Source organism: Anopheles coluzzii, chromosome 2 (genome assembly GCF_943734685.1).
Source record: "Anopheles coluzzii chromosome 2, AcolN3, whole genome shotgun sequence".
Lineage (NCBI taxonomy): Eukaryota > Metazoa > Arthropoda > Insecta > Diptera > Culicidae > Anopheles > Anopheles coluzzii.
In genome coordinates, this window is record NC_064670.1 from 72558634 (window position 1) to 72579712 (window position 21079).

General features: G+C 37.1%; 2 protein-coding genes across 3 annotated transcripts in view; both read left to right on the top strand.

Moving 5' to 3' along the window:
- The window catches only part of LOC120948034 (G-protein coupled receptor dmsr-1), a 65090-nt gene that overhangs the window by 33529 nt on the left and 10482 nt on the right, over positions 1 to 21079 (top strand). For both annotated transcript variants that reach the window (XM_049610959.1, XM_040364002.2), the window contains 2 exons: positions 18417 to 18882; positions 20642 to 20810. In XM_049610959.1, the coding sequence (XP_049466916.1) occupies positions 18490 to 18882; positions 20642 to 20810 (562 nt within the window). In that variant the 5' untranslated portion in view covers positions 18417 to 18489. The remainder of the gene's footprint in view (positions 1 to 18416; positions 18883 to 20641; positions 20811 to 21079) is intronic.
- Positions 4371 to 7656, top strand: LOC120948031 (uncharacterized). The gene is made up of 2 exons (XM_040364000.2): positions 4371 to 6234; positions 6698 to 7656. The coding sequence occupies exon 1, from the start codon at positions 4615 to 4617 to the stop codon at positions 6172 to 6174; it is 1560 nt and encodes a 519-aa protein (XP_040219934.2). The 5' UTR covers positions 4371 to 4614; the 3' UTR covers positions 6175 to 6234; positions 6698 to 7656.

Below are 21079 nucleotides of genomic sequence, written 5' to 3' on the forward strand. Positions count from 1 at the left end.
TTTGGTTCCATTACTTTTGGCTTTCGTAGATAAGGAGCTTTGGTTTAGACTCAAAATCATTGGATTAAATACTGCTAGATTCGCATAAGTAGGAGTTTTTTTTGGTAAATTTCTATCACACTATGGTGAACTGTGTACCAAGATAGCACAACTTACTGATTACTCGGGATGCAGTAGATTAACATGGGTAAGTAATGCTTTTGAAGCAAATTGTTAGAAGGATTAATGGAGCATGCAATTTTAATCACCCCTGTCGCTTACTATTCAATAAGCGAAGCAGGGCATTTATTCCTCAAAGCTGGTGCAAAGCCTTCCAAACTTCAGTAACTAAAAAGTCGACTAGTAATTTAGTATGATATCAACGAGTCATATGTTTTAAAAAAATGTGTTATCAGTTTTACTGGGATTAGTTTTTCAGTTTAATGAAAATAATAACCATATTGTCATATAAATGAAATACTGGTTTATATTAAAAAATGTAAGGTGTGGCACAACAATAACAAACAAATATTTAAAACATATTTTATTTGCCAAAAGTAGTTGCACAGAGTTTAAATATAAGCACCGTAATATAGTCAATCAAATCGATGGACTTCACAACATACACACCATGCGCTCAAATCTCGAATTGAACGAGCTTCCCTTACCTGCCATAAGCTCAATGAAGCGGAAATAACGATCACATAGTAATGTCTAGATAGTTTTATAAACGAATCAATATTTATGATTATCAGTAAATTTCAATTTTGCTGTTATGAAAGCAAATAATGAATATTATTGTTTTGTTGAAATGAATGATCTAGAATGTGCAATAGACATAAGTGATATTTAGTTCTTAAAGAATGAAATAATTGAATTGTTACGTAAAATTAGCAATTCCAAGTGTTATTTGTGCAACATTGAATATTATCCTAACGAATGTATTTTTTAGGAATAACAAGGTATTTTATCTGGTCGATGAGATGGTACTTGTCACACATTTGTCTCACACACTATAACCACAGACGTTGAATCGTTGACTTGTTTCAACGCTTGAATACACCGCCCTCAAAAATATCTTTCGAGAGGCATTTGGTTTCGCACGGTTGTAGGCTATAAAAATTCTGCACATCGTTCATGATGAAATCTAGAGCCATTCGGTTGTTGCCATTGTCCCAATAGCATACCTTGCATATTTCCAGGTAAAACCGTTCGGCGACTATTTATGACCAAAAGCTAAAACATGTTTTTAGCATCTTGTATCCGGCATCTAAACGAATGCTATCACTATGAAGATTTGTGTCTCTGTTCACTCACTCAACTAAAATATATCTGATCATTTTGCACTCAATGTTTATAGCATATTCAATGTGTATCGAGAAAAAAAATCCTAAACGAAAAAAGAAAAAATGTACCTAAATATAAAATAGGATTTAATTTTTTTTTTTCTAAAAAAATCTGATTTTTTCAATAATGAGCACTGCAGTTTACAACAATACCTTTGCAGAAGTCTTTACCGTACGGTGGTAGCCGTTGCTATTGAATAAAAAATCGACCTATGCTTGCACTGATTTCATATCCATATTAACAACCATATGTTATTGTAGGGTTGCAAGTATTTATGAGAGTTTCAACAACATTCCAATCTGATACTCTCTTGATAAATTTAGTTTAGTTTGTTAATTTGATTTATGAGTTTAATTGTATTAATTAGAAGAGAAAATATCGTATGAAACCTCCAGACATCTTATGATGCACAACCTTATTGATAATTGATAATATAACTAATTCACAGATTTTCGATTGTTCACTCCTTTTGTTGCTTACTCTTTTAAATAATTTGGATTTACATGATTGTATTTTTTCTTTTCCAATATGTTACAAATTTGGATTTTGTTGTTGGTACTTGGGGTAAAACTCTTACAGTCGCTCCTAGTTAGAAGAAGTTGTTGTGGATCATTTTAACGGTACCTTTAGCCAATCGGCGAACATTTGAAGATTGATTTTATGAGAAAATATAAATTTAAAATTTCAATCGTATGAAAGTTTCTTCTATTTAAAATAGGGCTATGAGTTGATGATCCTTAATGATAAACAAAACAATTTTAGCCTTTTAAAATAATTTTAATAGATGGTAGAAAGGTACATTGAATAATACACAGAATAATTATATTTTTGTTCTGCTTTCACAGGTCTGATTAAAAAATAGAAGTTAATATTAGGAAAGTTCCAAGTTAAAATGGTTTAATTTTATAAATTGTAGTCGACAGACTGCCTAGTCAACTTGATAGTGTTAGATTGATTTTCCATAAAATAGGAAAAAAGCGTAATCACAGAGATGCTAAATTTGTGTAAAATAAAAATTTGGGGGCGGTCCCGTGGTACAGTCATCAACTCGTCAACTACGTCATCAACTAGCAAGGATTGACTATCCGGCTGTGTGGTTATGAATTAAGTCTCGAAAGCTTGTATAGGCCGGCATGTCCGCGCAGGACGTTACGCCAAATAGATGAAGAATCATTGCTTCATGGAAAATGTTTGTAGCTTGATGGTCTTTAGTAGCGACTTAGCTTATGAAATCATAAGCAATCCAGAAGAATGCTGATACCTTTTCCAAAAAAAAAAATATGTTTGGTATCTTTTAATCAAAGTTGGTATTAAAAATACCATTTCAAAGTGGGTATAATAACTTATGATTATTTAATTTTCCACAAGAAAAATGTTTCAGGTTTTCGTTGGAATTATGTTGAATGTGTTGGACAAAAAAATCCATTCCATTGCACAAGAGCTACAAGCCAAAAGTTCTAGAGGTGCAAACAACAGAAAAGCTTTAATTCAAAAATTTCTTAAAAAACATTTTATAAATATGCTGTGTAAAACAATTATTTACCAAAATAAAAATTATAGCATAATGAGAAACTCTTATTGTGCGCATAATGAAGTAATCACAATAGAACATAAAACATCTCGTATGATGGACATTTGGGTTCCCTACACATGCTTTTCTTCTTCTTTGGCACAACAACCGCTATCGGTCAAGGATTGCCTGTACTCACTAGTGAAGTGAGCTTAGCTTTCAGTGACTTATTGTTACCATAGCAGGATAGTCAGTCCTACGTATGGGGACACGGTCTATTCGGGACTTGAACCCGTGACGGGCATGTTGTTACGTCGTACGAGTTGACGACTGTACCACCAGACCGGCCCACATATGTTTTTCTACATTTGTTTATTTTAAACTTTAGAGAAAATAAAATCTGTGAAAGGGATGGTCCCATGGTACAGTCGTAACTCGATTGATTCAATAAAATGCCCGTCATGGGTTCAAGCCTAGAATGGACCATTGCCCCGTAGCATGGATTGACTATGATTAAGTGGTTATGAATTGAGTCTCGAAAGCCTGTACATATAGGGGTTCACATGTTCGCGTTGGGCTTTACGCCAAATAGAAGAAGAATAAGAGGAAGAAAAGATATTCTATGTAGAAAAAATCCATAACCTTTACATTAATCAAAGTAAAGCATCTTACTTTTTACCCAAAGCAAACTTCAATCTTCTATACAAAATATATGGGCCTACCCATGTAGACAGTTTTAGGTTTAAGGGGTACAAGTCGAATAATAATGTTTTTTAAAATGATTTTTAACATTCTCTAGTGTAATACGGACGTCACACGAAGCGTAAACTTTGGCGTAAACTGAATTTCAGCCATACAACTCTATAATCTTTTGACAAGAAGTTTACGCTCTCCCATACAAATCAAGCGTAAACTTTTTGAGTTTGCGGCTCGAGTGATGTCTGAATAAAACATATCTAGGATTTCCATGAATTTCAAGTCTGTTCGAATTTTTAATCAAAATATATTAAGGGATAGAAGTGCAAAAACTATCCAGACATACGGATGTAGTACAACGTGTATTTTTTTATCGTAGACATTACAGACACAGTATTGATAAATCCCTGGTGATTAAATAATAATTCAATATGTTACACGGCTGTACAAAGCAAAAAAAACAATAACTTTGCATATGTCCCAAATCAATTGAAATGCAAAAACAATTGTTGTGTTAATGAAATTATCCAACCATCCGAGAAATGTTAAACATGCTCAATAAGAAATATATTATTTACGGTTTAGATTCTAAACGTAATATACTTTTGATAGATAATTTTGATTTTATGTAAGCTAAGCATTTTAATTCAGTATTGTGATAATTTCGTTGGAATGAGTTGGTAAGTGAAATTGCAAAGTTTTAGTTGCAGTTTCCTAACGTTCATTTTTTAAAGTTTGAAAACCCCGTAAATAACTGCTCGAATAGACGAAACTGACAGTACCCGATTATTCGTGGCCTCCGGATAACGCGCATGCGTGTAGTTATGTCAGTCTGCAAATTTGACGCATTTTTCAATATGGCGGTGTTGAAACAAAAGTGAACTTTGTCGGAAAAGAAGCGCGGCATAAATTTTCCTTTACTTTCTACGAAAAGTGCTTCAAATATTGTGTTATTGCGTCGTTGCAGGTGCGAAAGTGAAGTTTTGCACAAGAAACTTTAACAAAACTGTTTGTTAAGCCGTATTGATATCGTCTGCTTCGAGTTTTCTTACTGCGTTTGTTTGTAAACGCGTCTGTTTTTGATGTACATTCGCTACAAAAACGCAAAATTCAACATGTACAACAATTCTAACGGCAGCGTCGAGAATTCAGACTCGACCGCCAACGCTAATAAAGAAGATAGCGCTCACGCCGAAAGTGAAAGAGAGGTGATAAAGGTGGATAAATTGCATGATGCTGAAGGCAAGGAAGATTTCAGTGAAGAAGTGGAGCATGAAGAGGAAGAAGAAACGTTAGACCAATCTCAAGGTGACGCGGTGGAGACTGAGGAAATCATTACAGAAACGTTGGAAAAGGGCGCCGAAGATGCAGAGCATTTGGAAGAAGATGAAGGTGACCAAGTGGAAGAAGATAATGTAGAACCACTGGAAGAAGTTGACGATGCAACCGGTGCTAAACCGTCAAAAGTTAAACAGACGCATCAAGAACTGTCCGATGCCGAGGATGATAAGAAGATCACTATCGAGATTTTGAAAAGCGAGCCTAAGGAAAAGTTGGACACCACAGCAAACGTTTCGCGTGAAGAAAAATCCACCATCGCCCTGGATATGTGCCGGGTGTGTATGGGGACCGAAGAGCTGTCAGATATTTTCCAATTCGATGGGCCTGTCCGTGTGAGCGATATCATAATGAAGGTTTGCACTAACATTCGTATCACGGCACGGGATCATCTGCCGCACAAAATATGTGAACAATGTCTGGGACAGGTGCGTATCGTGAACGAATTCAAGAACCGATGTGAAGCGTCAGATAAAGAACTGAGGAAGAATTTGAAGAGAAGTACCAACAAAAGTCGCCGACAAAGCGAAGTAATTGTGGTTAATTGCCCGATGTCCGACTCGGATAAAGACGACGAAGAACCTGTCGATGATGACGAATATAAGGTGTCACAATCGGAGGTAGAATCGGAACCGGCCACATCGGATGACAGCTTTTCGCCACCCAACAAACGTAAACGCACTCCGAAACGAAGGGTCGGCCGTCCTCCCGGCAGAGGTAGACCGGGACGCAAGCCCAAGAACATGGTCGTTAGTACGCCAAAGTTTGCAGTGAAACGTGGTCCGGGTAGGCCTCCTAAGTATCCAAAAACATCTAGCCTGACAAACATTGTGTACATAGAAGCACCGGAAGACAGCTCCAGTTCAGGCGAGGAAGCAGAAGTGACACCTAAACGACGAAAGCGGGGAGACAATCCGTGCCCCAAATGTGACGAGGTACTTCCCAGTCAGCTTGCTCTTAAACAGCACTTGAAAACACATCCCGGCGATCGGTTCGATTGCGACCGCTGTGCTCTTTTCTTCAGAACGGAAAAGGCGCTATCGAATCACATCGAGCGCCACAAAAAAGCGGATAAAATTCGGGAGGAAAAGCGAAAGGAGCGTGAACAACGCATCGAGCAGCGGTCTAGATACACGCCAAAATCTTCGGATGCTGAGAAATCCAAATTGATCAGCCCACAAAGTTCAGCAACTGCGGAAAAGAAGAAAAAATCCGAGCCGTCGGCTGCCAGTAGCGGCAGAGATCTGTTCAAGTGCGTAGCACCTTTGACGTCCACCTATTGGAGTGATAGTTTCTCCGATTAATTACCCGTTTCGTTGTGCGAATAAATCATCGATTTTGCCAGCGATTGGCCAGCGAATGAGGTAAGATTATTTTGTTTTAATTATGTGTGATAGGATAAAAAGATAAACACATACATTATTGGTTTGATAGAATATTTCTTCATGTTTTTGTACATATGGTGCAATTTATAATTTCCTTTTTTGTCATAGAGCTTCAGTAAGCTAATTTATAAAATTGGTTTTATCCAATTCTTTTGTTTTCTCATATCCTATAACATTTATTGACTCAATACAATAAATCTTTATTTGCTGCGACACAATAATGATTGGTTGATTTAACATTTAATCGTTGGTTGAAATTTAAACGTTTTGTTTTATATAATATTTATCAGTTTTTTTTGCTTGTCTTTTTACATACCACCTTTTTAAGTTAGATAAATTTGTATTGCAGATGGATCAGATTAATTACATCATTTGTTGTTTAAGAAATTCGGTATGATTTTTGAGCTCAACTTCTAATGGATTAATTTGTTCTTTTTTTCAGGATCATAACGTAATTTTAGTATATTGTGGAAATTTATAAGGATTTTAGTCGTTATTCTTTAGTCTATTGTTCATGCGATATCTTTCATTGAATGGTGCAAAATAATACAGTGCAAACTGTATTATGCACTATTTGCTGCAATATTTGATCATAAATGAGCTATACATTCGTTTAACAACACTGTTAAAAATTGAAGTTATCAAACTAAAAAAAAATCAGTTTTTTTTTAAACAGAACTGTTTTTCTGTCTGGCATGATACATTTCATTCTAATAAAAGAACCAATCAAACTAAACATCATAAAAAGAGAGAAAATAATGAGTCGATCACATTAAAAAAAGAGATTTATTGGATTTTTTTCATGTTTGAGTTTTAATCCTGATTAAAAAAAAATGTATAAAACTAGACGGTTTTAGGGATGTAACACTAAGAGGAAGGATTTTTAATAGTAAAGTAAGTAAAACTTTCAAAAAGAAAGTTTGATCCTAAGGCAGATAAGAATAATAATTTCGAGAATGCTGCAGAAAATATAGCATAAAGTAAGAACAATTGTATTTCATATTCTTTTTGACGTTAATACTTTTGATACATGATAAAACTGATTTTAATAATAGAAATAAGGATTCAAAAGAGACACATATAAAAAGCTCTAATTTTGTTTACCGTCTATTTTTCAATGCAGGCTGCGTGTGTTCACAAAATTTTCAATTTAAATGCACGATTTGTGATCAGAGAAATGCAAATTGTTGTGAAGTGTCATACTACTATTACATTTGAAAAGGAAATATATGATACCACAATAAATCAAAAGTAGGATCCTATTTTGATTAAACACAAAAATACAGAAAATGGCATCGAACAATTAAGTAAGCTAAGATTGATGAAAATGGTTAAAAAAATTCATGTTTGATTTGCTATGTGTAATAAAATGCTTACAAGTCATTACTGATGGCAATTGTATTCTTTCTGTTGCTTCTGTATCGTATGTAGAGAAATTGGAAAGAAAAATAAACACATTTCCTTACTACTACTCATCATAAAGTTTAGTCAAGGATAACAAGCTAATAGCAGACTCACTTAATGTTGTTTTCCTATCATCCAGCGTTGTGCTTTTCTACGGTGGTCGTCATTTACAAGGGTTAAAAATGTTTCTGACGTCGGCAGGTTGATTGGTCGATCGTCAAGCAACTCATCCTAACAAATATTTTACCCGGTATGTTGATGGCAACAAATCTTCAAGGTTGTGCCGGTACGCAACATCAATTGGGGTTAAGATCATCATGGGTCCTATCTGCGGACTTCTGGTTCATTTGTTGCTCATTCTTGTAAGTTTCCATCGATAGGAGATGAGCGTTAAACGGTTCTGCCTACTCACAAATTACCTAAATAATGGCTTTCTTGCAAACTTCAGATAAAAGTAATAAGTACAATCAGAGAAAAGCTCAAAATGCATTTTGTAACAGAATTTTATCGAATACGTTGCTCAGTGCTGTTCGTTTTTTGTTTAGGCTACTTGAGTTCTGTTGTTTGGTCATTTTTCACAGACAGACATTGGATTGATGTACCCTCTTTGGCTCGTTAAAAAATTTGAAGTATAATTACCTATACAGACCTATTTATTCCTATATTAAATATGTACCTATTTTATTCAACTTGGAAAACTAATTCCTCCCTGCAATTATTAAAATGCCATTGCAGTTTATCACAAGGACAATTTTATCATGTATGGGTAATAACTTGTCGATTGTTGAGATTGGGCCCGTTTTAGATTCAATGAGTTTTAATTTAACCCTGACATTCCATTAAATTTCCTGTGACTGTGAATAAATTAAATAATCTTGCGTTATCCTTATTGCGCAAGCGATATTTGGCCCTCTTTATTGCAAAATTTCGCTGTTATACTAACCGAAAAAATTGTGTTGAAGGTCAGGGAGATTATAATTAGCCACTTTCCCAAACTCGGTCGAAGAGGAACGATAGTTGCTGTTGCCTAGATACAACGCCAATACAATATATACAAAGCCGGTCTCGTGGTACAGTCGTCATCTCGTGCGACTTAACAACATGCCCGTCATGGGTTCAATCCCCAAATGGACCGTGCCGCCATACGTAGGACTAACTATCCTGCTATGGGGATAATCAATAAGTTACTGAAAGCTAAACCCAAAAGTGCAGCCAGGCCTTGACCGACAACGGTTGTTGAGCCAAAAGAAGAAGAAGCATGTACAGTTAGTCCAAAAAGTATTCGTCTAGTTGAATAGTTTACCGGAAAAAGGCGAATTATGGCCGTAATACGTATGGGGCGATAAAAATAATGATGAGGTTTGATAAAGGGACCATCAATACACACGTACTGCTAAAACATAAGCATTTAAATAGTGCAATAGCAACCAAAATACATAAAAAACTAAAAAAAAGTCGTTTGATGGGCGCGCAAAAAGTATTCGTCCATCTAGCTTTTTAATTAGTTACGCTGGACAAACACTACGTAGAAGTGAATTAAATTTATTATTACCAATCTGCTGGTGACTTTCTCCTAAAATAATGCATTTCTGTTGTTTCAATTGCACTTTAAGCGGTCAGAGAGGCACTAAAGGCGGGGGAGTTAAATGATTGGAGCATGATGGCGAAAATCGTATCTTTAACTTATGCATAACCTATCCTACCCATTTTCGAAGGTTACAAAATGTGTGTGAGGCCTCGTTCCTTCATTTGATCAGAGTTTGGCCATTTTTCTGACACTAATTGTGTGACAAACTGCCATGTAAGCAGCCATCCTTGACGGTTAATCTAATGAAAAAAGCGGTTTAATGTCCAAGAAATCAAATATTACTTAGTAATCAGTACATTTTGTGATGGCCAATAAGATCAGGAAAAGAGATTGGTCACATTTGGTTGATGGGTCATGCTGCATTTCATCGTAGCTGGTCATGCTTGAATGAGTGAGTTGTTACAAAAATGTTTTGTTTGAATAATACCATACACAGACAGTGGCCAAATCTGTTAAGGTGCATCAAAAAATTCAGGAATTTATTTCAAATTAGGCTCTACTAACATATTAAAAAATGTTTATATCGCTAAGGTCATACGGCCGACGTCTACCATAGCGAAATCAGTCTACTTAGATGCAGCAGCCAAATCTCGTGTAACGGTAGCATCATGGAGTCATGATACTTGGACTCAGTGAGGAAAGGTGAGCTAGAAAAATGGTTCAAAATTATAGGAGACGAGGTGAGGAAACATATTAATGCAGTTTTTAAGTACTTTGAGTCCCAGTTCTGAGAAATTTTACTTAAAATGTATCACACGTTTCAAGAACTATCAGACATTTGGCGTAATATGCGTATAAAAATAAAGGTTATGGAATCAAAAACTGTCCTGATCTTGTTTCTTATGACTATTCGTGACTACTTGCATAACGCAAGAACTCATTGGAACCTTTAAAAAGGCGTATTTTTGACCCACTCATCCTACAAGACTTGTTCCAATTATTCTCTGGTAGAAATATTGCATTTCCGGACTGCGTGTCCAAGTTCCATTGAAAAAATGGCAACTGATATCATATTGAGAGTCTACTAAATCATTTTCATCAGCTGGTTTGGCGTTTCGGGCAAATGACAATGCCCTGTATGTTCTCCAGCTCGACTGTTCTTCAAACATGTGATACATTTTAAGTAAAATTTCTCAAAACTGGGACTCAAAGTACTTAAAAACTGCATTAATATGTTTCCCCACCTCGTCTCCTATAATTTTGAACCATTTTTCTAGCTCACCTTACCTCACTGAGCCTGAGCCCTAGTATCATGACTCCATGATGCTACCGTTACACGAGATTTGGCTGCTGCATCTAAGTAGACTGATTTCGCTATGGTAGACGTCGGCCGTATGACCTTAGCGATATAAACATTTTTTAATATGTTAGTAGAGCCTAATTTGAAATAAATTCCTGAATTATTTGATGCACCTTAACAGATTTGGCCACTTTCTGTGTATGGTATTATTCAAACAAAACATTTTTGTAACAACTCACTCATTCAAGCATGACCAGCTACGATGAAATGCAGCATGACCCATCAACCAAATGTGACCAATCTCTTTTCCTGATCTTATTGGCCATCACAAAATGTACTGATTACTAAGTAATATTTGATTTCTTGGACATTAAACCGCTTCTTTCATTAGATTAACCGTCAAGGATGGCTGCTTACATGGCAGTTTGTCACACAATTAGTGTCAGAAAAATGGCCAAACTCTGATGAAATGAAGGAACGAAGCCTCCCACACATTTTGTAACCTTCGAAAATGGGTAGGATAGGTTATGCATAAGTTAAAGATACGATTTTCGCCATCATGCTCCAATCATTGAACTCCCCCGCCTTTAGTGCCTCTCTGACCGCTTAAAGTGCAATTGAAACAACAGAAATGCATTATTTTAGGAGAAAGTCACCAGCAGATTGGTAATAATAAATTTAATTCACTTCTACGTAGTGTTTGTCCAGCGTAACTAATTAAAAAGCTAGATGGACGAATACTTTTTGCGCGCCCATCAAACGACTTTTTTTTAGTTTTTTATGTATTTTGGTTGCTATTGCACTATTTAAATGCTTATGTTTTAGCAGTACGTGTGTATTGATGGTCCCTTTATCAAACCTCATCATTATTTTTATCGCCCCATACGTATTGCGGCCATAATTCGCCTTTTTCCTGTAAAATATTCAACTAGACGAATACTTTTTATACCGATTGTATGTAATTTACCTTCGAAAATTATTAGTTATTTATTTGGCTCTACAATTGTTGTGCCATCTATATCTGCTACGTGTGTGAAGCTGCCAATCTCAAGCGTTCGTCTATCTGAACGTTATCCTGGCCTTAATCGCGAATGCTTCCACGCCATCTGGTCATTTCAACTTGGGCCTACCTCACGCTATGGCCTTTTAACGGCCCAAAAGGACATTACGAGCATAATCGTACGGTTCTGCGAGTATAATATGACCAGCTCACCGGAGTCTGACGAGCTAAATACGTTGCACGACAGTATTAACATCGTATAGCTTATCGTTGAACCGGTTCCTTGATTATCCTTCCTCACATACGAGGAGCAAAATTTAGAAGCATCTTCCTCTCTAAATTGACTCAGAGGGATACGTCAGATTTGGACTGTTTCCATGTCTCTGAGGTATATGTTATATTGTAGTTCTGGTACTATAACTATTTTCAGCTTCATAGTATTCACTACTGATTCTTTGGGGAGAAGTGCTTCCTCAGGCTGTCGCAACAAGGATGGATAACTGGTTAGTAATCAGCCAGAGGTCCTATCGCGGTGGGCTCTGTACTTTAATGAACTACTAAACGACCATTTCAACGAACAACTAGAGGCTCCACTAGCAGATAGTTTCATGGTAGTGCCACATAGCATAGAGGAAACACAAAAAACAATCCGGCTGAAAAATAACAAGGCACCCGAAACCGACGGAATTGCAGCTGAAACTGGTCAAGAATGGAGGTGCACGATTAAAAAACGAGATTCATCAAATTGTTACTGAGATGTAGGATAGCTAATCGGTACCTTGTGATTGGAATCTCGTCATCATATACCCCATATACTAGTAGGGAGACAGGTTGAACTGCAACAACTACAAGGGTATTACGGTGTTGAATATCGCCTATAAAATATTCTCCCTGATCCTTCAGGATCATCTAGTCCTGCACGATGAAGAGATAATGGGAAACTATCAAAGAGGATTCCGACACGGAAAATCAGCCACTGATCAGATCTTCACCATGCGGAGAAGATGGCTGAATACAGAAACGACACATACCATCTCTTCATTGTCTTCAAAGTCGCATATGATAGCATAGCCAGGGTAAAACTGTATGACGCTATGAGCTTTTTTGGAATCCCGGCCAAACTGATAAGGCTAGTTAGATTGACTATGACCAACGTCACTTGCCAGGTGAAGGTGGATGAAAAACTCTCAGGACCTTTTGTTACCACCAAGGGTCTGGGCCAGGGGAACGGGCTTGCTTGTCTCCTATTCAACTTGGAGTTAGAGAGGGCCATCCGCGACTCGCGGGTCGAGACTTTGCGAACCATCTTTTATAAGTCAACCCAGATCCTGGCTTACGCTGGTCTGGCAGGTGACAGAAAACCTTGGATTGCTTATAAACAAGGCAAATTCAAACCAATGGTGGCAAAATCAACGACCGTACCAACAACAAATTCAAACTTACATAGGCGTGACGTACAGATAGGTGAACGCACTTTTGAAGTCGTCCTACAATTCACCTATCTTGGGCCAAAGGTCAGCAACGACAATAGCATGGAAGCTAAGTTACGCAAGAATGTTGGCTGCCAATCAGTTTTTCTACAGCTTGAGAAATCAGTTCACCTCAAAGAACCATTCGCGACGGACGAAGCTGGCACTATATAGCACTTATACAGTACCGCTAATCACATACACCTCTGAGACATGGACACAGGCCAAATCTCACGAAACCCTCTTAGCTGCGTTAGAGAGGAAGATGCTCAAAAGGATTCTTGGTCCCGTTTGTGTGAATGGCCAATGAAGGAGTCGATAAAACGACGATGCCTAAACTATCGTGCAGAGTATTGACAGACGAAGAGACAGCGCGAGACCGTGAGCGGTTTCGGATATTCCTAAATCAGGACAAGACCGCAAAGCGGTTGTAGCGACGAATAAGTAAGTAGGTAAGTAGCTTCCTCAGGCGAACGGCTAATGGTCCAAAATATATGGTATTATTTGTAGATGGAAACAATTATTACTAAAGAATTACTTAATTTTAGTTGGAACATTAATCAGAGCAATGAAAATATTAAAAGGTGGTAAATAATATAATTTCTTGTATGATGTATGTGAAAAGAATAATCCAGAGTGAATAAAAAAATATTGACCATTTTATAGTTACACAAATATCTGAAGATTATCTTATATAAAAAGCAACAATTGCATGCCTTAAGCATATTCCAATTTTGAGAGTTTTTAAAATCAAAATCCATGCTTTAATTCTGTTTATTAACTTTTGAATTTTACAGCTTGCTCCATTGAATCAAACACGATATCAGCGTGAAACGTGTATAGACATAAGTATTTAGGTAATTTGATACGTACTCGAAAAGCTGGGCACGGGCACTTATCATTAAACTTTTATGTGAATGAAACGATTCCCATCAACATTGCAGGTAGTTGATATCGTTGAATTGGTAGCACTTTATGCTTTACTGTAATAGATTTAACGATGATGGCGGTTTATCAATCCGTCTAATGAGGGTTTGCTAAACACATCTCTTCACAAGGGTCGGATTTTATGTGCAGCTAATGTATTAAAGTGCGAGCGGAGATAGTGTTAAGTAAATTTTATTGGAATGCATGTTTATGGGTTTCATTTGTCTATCATTTGATAAATAAAACGCCTCATATCTACTTTGTTTCATAGCGATCAAAATAAAAGAAAAATCCATTTTTAATTTTCACTTTCACAAAGTCTCTTTATACATCTTGTATTTGATTATTGATATATTTCATCGTTAGACGTTTTTCTTGATATCTCAGTAGCACAGAATATAGTGCTATTAGTTTCATGTATAGTTTTTCACATAACATGGTAGACTTTCAGGTGGAGTGTTCATAGGTTCTAATACTTTTGACACACTTTTTGGACTTATTCGCACAAGATGTGAAACTTTTGGTGGGTTGATGATAAAGCAGGTACCCTAGAACAGTGCTTCCCAACCTTTTTACGATCGCGGACCACTTGGCTTTGAAAATATATTTGCCGCAGCCCACATTCATTTAGAGCATACATTTTTTTACTTAGTTTAAAGTTGTTGATCAAAAATATGTTTTAATATTATTCTAGACATGCCTGTTGAAAATTTAATATTAATGGTGGGGATAAAAATGCACAACACGTATAAAAATAAGGTTTTCTTTTTTAAAAATAATCAATATCAATACCCGTGCGAAATAGTCCAGAAAGCTTCAAAAACTGTTCAAACAGTAATAATTTTGTATGAGATTCAAAGTACGCATATAAAATCGATCGTAATTCGAACTTCTGTTTTTGTAATGGCAAAAACTGTGTAATTATTATATTTCATTTTATTTCAAAACTAATTCAAGAATAAGCAAGGTTAGACTGCCTAACACGTTATATAGTTTTCTTTGTGTTACTTAAATTTAAAATACATAAAATCAGCGTTGGAGATTGCATTGAAGGTTGCTATTTAAATAGCTTTTTATAAATGCAACCTACAGTTTACTGTTACATTGTCATCTATCGATACTCATTATACACCACACATGGTGCAAAAACAAGGATTTTGTTTCCTTTCCGCTTTACCGCGAACTGATGACTTTTTCACTGGGGCCCGGTAACCATCTGTTATGTATACGGTCGTTTTTCGTATTCCATTTAAATTGTCCCCACCCATGCGCACTCTGCTGTGGATAAAATTAAAATTAAGGTTTTTAGTTGAAACAATCAAAGATATTGATTAAATTATGCGATAAGCTTAGTAAAAATACAATAAAAAAACATACCTCAAAAAGTTGTGTAAACTCGTTGACTCTTTCACGCACTCTGTGTATCTCTGTCGCTTTCTTTCTTTCTTGTTTTAGCCTGCTCACGTCGTCGTGACATGGCCCGGTCAACAATAATTCTTCAGGATGCTCATTCCCTCGCTATAGCCTCCCATCCACGTAGACACCCGATCTCCGACAGGTTTTGCTTCACCTGATCTAGCCAATAAACTCGCTGTTCTCCTCTGTGTTGTGTCGAACTGGGGGTCGAACACCTTCTTGGTGGAGCTCAAGTCCGGCATCCTCATAACATGCCTCAGCCATCGTATCCAGCCAGTCTTTGCCATCGTCAGGATCTCCTCCACATACCGTGGTTTTTATTGACGTTGAACCAACTGTTACAATGAAACCATAATAAAATTTTGATGAAATTGCGCCAAAAATTTCGTCGACAATTTGCTTCCATCTTGATTGTGGGTGAAATGGCTCAGAACCTTAGAACAGAACCGTCATTTTTTTACGAACCGATAAATAAACTATGTTCCATAACCTTCCACATGCCCTACACGAACGTTGCCCAGCGTTCATCTCCATCATAGTACATAAATTGAGGAAATCTCACCATAACCGGAACAGTTTCCATTCAATTGAGCTTTTAAAATACATACACCACTGCCTGGTTCCTCGAAGGAATGGCGAAAAACCTTTACAAAAGGTAAAACTGAACGACAATTTTCTGTTTCCTTTTATTGTGTGTCACGCATGGATGCATTCAGACAGTCTTCGGGTTAAACGACAACAGCCAAAGAACTTGTGTTTTCTTCGTGACGTGTCTTACCATGCGACGTTAACATTCGTGGCGCCACAATACATTTTTATTTCTAGAACGCTAGTATGCAGTCTAACCAGCTGGTGCAAGGTTGGTTTTTGTTATTGGCAACTCCATATGCGAACACATTTCTGTTCCTTCAATATCAAGGTTAAGATCTCACAGTACTTTGCGAAATGTGTGATATTTTTGCTACCTAACAGACACTCATAAATGTATTGTTTAAGTAACATTTTCAATTATATTATTTCAAATATGTAAGGCGTCCAAATAGTTGTGATTTTTTCCCTATGCACAAACCGTCGAAAATGCATTTTTTTACAATCACATAAAATAATAAAAACTAAACTTTGAATTGACATGGCATGTTTTAGATAGTTTATATTTACTTTCCTGCAATGTGCGTTCCCTTCATCCAAAATCAACAGAAATGTTCATATCAAGCACGACGAAAGAAGCGGAATAGGCATGCATAAGTAGCTGGGCCTGGGCGAGAGTTTGACTTGTTGGCGTGCAAAGTAAATTGTATCATGGCAAAAGGAAAAGCGTTGCTTCAGGTTTCCATGCGAACTATTCACGAACGATCTAAGGTTCAATTGCATGTCGCGTATTGAACGCAGGGCGGAATCCGTTTGATGTTTGTTATTTCATGTAAAACGGTCCTTATCGAAAAGGTGTGCTTCGAAAATAGGAAAACATATATACACATAGTTGCTTACCTTCAATTTCGGAAAAACGAAATTGATTTTCTTGTAAAGTTTCCTTTCGTGTTTTTTTTTTGTTCAAGTAAAAATGCAATTTAGAAACGCTGTTCTTATGAAATGAGACAGCATGTTTTGGGGCAGTATTAAGCGGTTTAACACATCACAGGTTGTGTGTACCAATTTGATACAAACTTACTGATCCTCTACTGTCCCATTGGAGTGACGATTTGCTACGCAGATTGCTGTATGGCAATTATATTTAGGTTCATGACGTCTAAGTTTTTTTTTGTTAAAAAGACCTGAAATTTTATCAAGCGTCTCGAGCATCAGTAGCGAATATGTCAAACCTTTTTTTTTAATATACAGAATTACAGAGTTTCGAATGCGAAGACTGCGTTAAAAGGTCTTGAGATAAATTGTATCCTGAAACATGTGAAAATAATAATGTGTCGCTGAAACACGCCCAGAGCATTTGCATCTCTCATTCAGATGGCCCAAGACTCCTAGAGGATAGAGGACCACCGGGCGAAATAATGTGCGAATCAATTAAAAAAGGCTATTTCTGCTGTAATGTAATAAGTAATAATAAGCAGTAATAATCTAATAAGAACTTTAAAAAAATACTACTACATCTCCGTCGCCATGCAATATGAAGTAAAATGCTCATTATTTACTTAAATTAGCGTATTGCTTTCCATCTACGTTAAAAGTTAGTTTTATCGGTAGTTTAAAGCTAATCAATGAATCGATTCGTATTATAATTTCGTACATTTGTCTTGTGCTACAAAGTATCGTAAAATTTGTGAAACCAATTCGCGTGAAATTGTTACCAGAATACATAAAAAAATCAATTTATATCGCCAATGCAAAATCTGTATTACTCTTCGAATTTTCAAATCGATTTCCAATTATCCTAGTGTTTGACACGCTCCCTCTTTCAAAATTGAATTCACACTCTCTCTCTCTCTTTGTGGTATTTCAATCGTTACAATTTCATTTCTTTTCAATTCGTTTGAAATGGTGGCTCCCATGCTGGCTTATTATAGAGAGCTTTAAATGCATAGACTAAAACCCTCAAATTCCAGCATCCTGTGATCTGATTGTGTGAGTCCCAGCTTTAATCCAGCACTTTGAAGCCAATTGAATTGAGTTGACCGAGCGCCAAGTTTATTATGGTTCTGCCAATTTCATTTCTTCTTGTCACCTCTCGTTATTCAAACCCACAATCAAGCGTTGTTAAGAAGTGTTTTGTGTATTTGCATTGCACGCTCGGATTAGCTATGAATACGAAAGGACATGTCAATACGATTACTTCCAAAAAAGAGGATTTCAGCTGGCTGTCAAAAGTACTTCCTAACAGCAGAGCCAAACTTGTGCTAATCGGGTTCGCTGAAATCAACCACTGGGTTTCTTGACCCATTTCAAAACGGATATAGTAACAGTGAACGAAATGTATGTTCTATCCTGCTTCTGGCTCAGCACATATTCCCAACGGTCCGCTGATACGCGAATGAAAGCTATTCCCCTGGTGAGGGTTTTACTAACAGTTTGTTTCATTATAATCCTGTTTCCCATCGTGGTCTCATATGATTGTGATATTCGTTCAACCGAACCACGGTGCATACGGGATGGGTTTCTTTGCAGAAAATGGATTCAGACCTCGGGAACGGTTGGTACGATCTAACGCCGCCTGGCGGCGTTGATTGATCCTGGCAGTATGGAGCACCAGTGTGTGGAAGAACGTGTCTTAGAATGGTTGCACTACATCTACAGCAACGATTCCGCCAGGGCTATCGTGCTGAACGCCGCCGAGTTTAAACAACGGTTACTCTACATACTCGCGACGCGATTCAACATGGACGAAACCGGAGCCAGTTACTATCTGCATGCGTTCGAGTATCAGAACATTACCGAGCACAACATCACCGAGGAGCATGTGAACGACTTCCTGCGAAGGGTGTTCCAATCCCTGAACTTCCTAAACCGAACGATTCCGGACCATGCCGACGTGGACGAGGTGGAAGCGACCAACTGTAGCGATTATTGTAAAGGGGCCGTTCGGGAAATACTGCTCGAGTACAAATTGCTACATGGCTACATTTCACTTGTGGTAAGTTGCTGATTAATTTCCTTTTGCTAATACATTTCTACGCCGCCTAGTGAATGAAAAACTTCCTAAACCCGTCAATGCTTGTGCCAAACTGTCCATACTAGTGAAGACGTATTGGACAATCGTTTAACCTGGGCTACCTATGGAGGAAAATGGGTTTGCTTAATAACGTTAAATGACCAACGTTAAAGCATGATATCCGATTTAACGATTGACTGTAACTATCTATATTATTTTATTCGTGGAATGAAATTATCCTGGAACTACACCGTAATGTTTTTCATTAAACGAATTTACTATGTAATTGGCTTCAGTTGGCACCATCCCAAAGCTCATTGCCATCTGGCCAGGGCCAAACGAATGTACATATGGTGAAAACGCTAGCAAACAGATTTGCATAATAAGACAAGAGACCCACGTGGTTCCCTTTTCCATATACTTCTGAGATCCGAGTGAAATGTGCTGAGCTCCTATCCCTGCCAAAAGCACTTGATGTATTGCCCTCCAGATAGTTCACAGATCTTGCCTTTATGATTACTTCTTTGGTAGTCCATATTCCACTGGGGGGCAAAAGCAGCGAGCAATTTTGTATCCGAGCTGATGTTTACCTCTCTTCTCGTCTTGTCGTCACATGTTGTGTGTTTGTGAACATAGATGCAAGAAAACACTATTGCATCTTTGGGCATTAATATCAATTCTCATTTAGTTTATGTGTTAATTGCTCTTGAACATATTGATATATCTTTGCTTTCGCTACGTTGAATCGCAATAGTTCTTTACATTTTAGATTATTAAATGCTCTTTATTTGTTTATTTGAAAATGCATATGGAAGTAACTATCATGGTTGATATCGTTTGTAAAGAATAATTTAAACTGCAAAAGTCATCTAACTTGAAATAAAAAATGTACAAAGAAAGTCAAAATGATCCTACCAGTAGACGGCTTGATCAACATTGCATGCAGTAACATAAGTCTTTCTGTCATACATGTCATACAAAGTTTACCTGCACTCTTGGGGAATAAAAACACGTGTGCTAAGGAACGCCTGCCTGGAAAGCAGCTTTTCTTTTCCGTACTTTTAGCCCTCGGGATGGTTACCAAAGTAAAATCTCATGCCGCCCGTTTCTGTAGAAGCCAAACACTTTAGCTTTCCATCCACACACAGACACACACTTTAGCATAAATCGCTCGCTATGCTTTCGCACACATTAAACAAGGATGATGTTCTTTTCGTTGGCTAATATTTGTACCACGATAATTTCGGAACAGAATTTGTTTTTTTTTTGTATGGGCATAATTCAATCACGGTAGAAATTCATTCAATTTCATCTGTGTGTGTGTGTGTGTGTGCACGGTTCAAAACAAAGCTTCCTACAAATCAAGGCCGATTAAACTTCAGAAGTAAACTTTATTACCAACGCAATTACTGTGGAACTTTTTTGGCATGCGACGACGGAGGTAATGCAAATTGCGCTTGCGGTGAGGGTGGTTGATTTTCATCTAAATTATCATCAGCCGCAACAATGGTGCATTTATGCTACCAACACATCGGACGCTCATGGAATTTGGTTCGACATTTGCGTGTACAATTATTTCCGAAGCGCTAATGTTGTGGTCAGATAGTATTTAAGATCGGTGTGATATGTTGACCTATTTTTAAATAATGATACAGGAACGCTTGAATTCCGAGTGTGTGGTTTGAGAAACGGAATAATTTTAAATGCTCATCAATCATACTTTTGGTTGCCATTTTTTCAGATATGTTTCTTTGGCACAATAGCCAATATACTCAACATTGTAGTGCTGACTAGGAAGGATATGACCAAAGTGCCGATTAATCGTATTCTAAAATGGCTTTCCGTGACAGACATGTTTGTAATGCTCGAGTACATCCCGTTCGCATTTTATATGTATCTTATACTTCCAGGTGAGTAGTTATATTTTAAAAAAATCCCGCTATATAAACATTTCAGTAAAACCGAGCACGAATAAAGTAAATTTTCAACGCGATGAGCGTTTTGATTCATTAGATTCTTTTTATGCTTTGTATAACAAAATGTGATGTTTCTTAAATCATGTTTTTAAGAAGTCTTTTACGTTTCAACTGCAACCTAGTACATATTTTAAGAGATCTAATCGTTTGGCTCGAATATATGTAGGGTGTGACGAAACCTCATAAAACGACGTGAGTAGGAT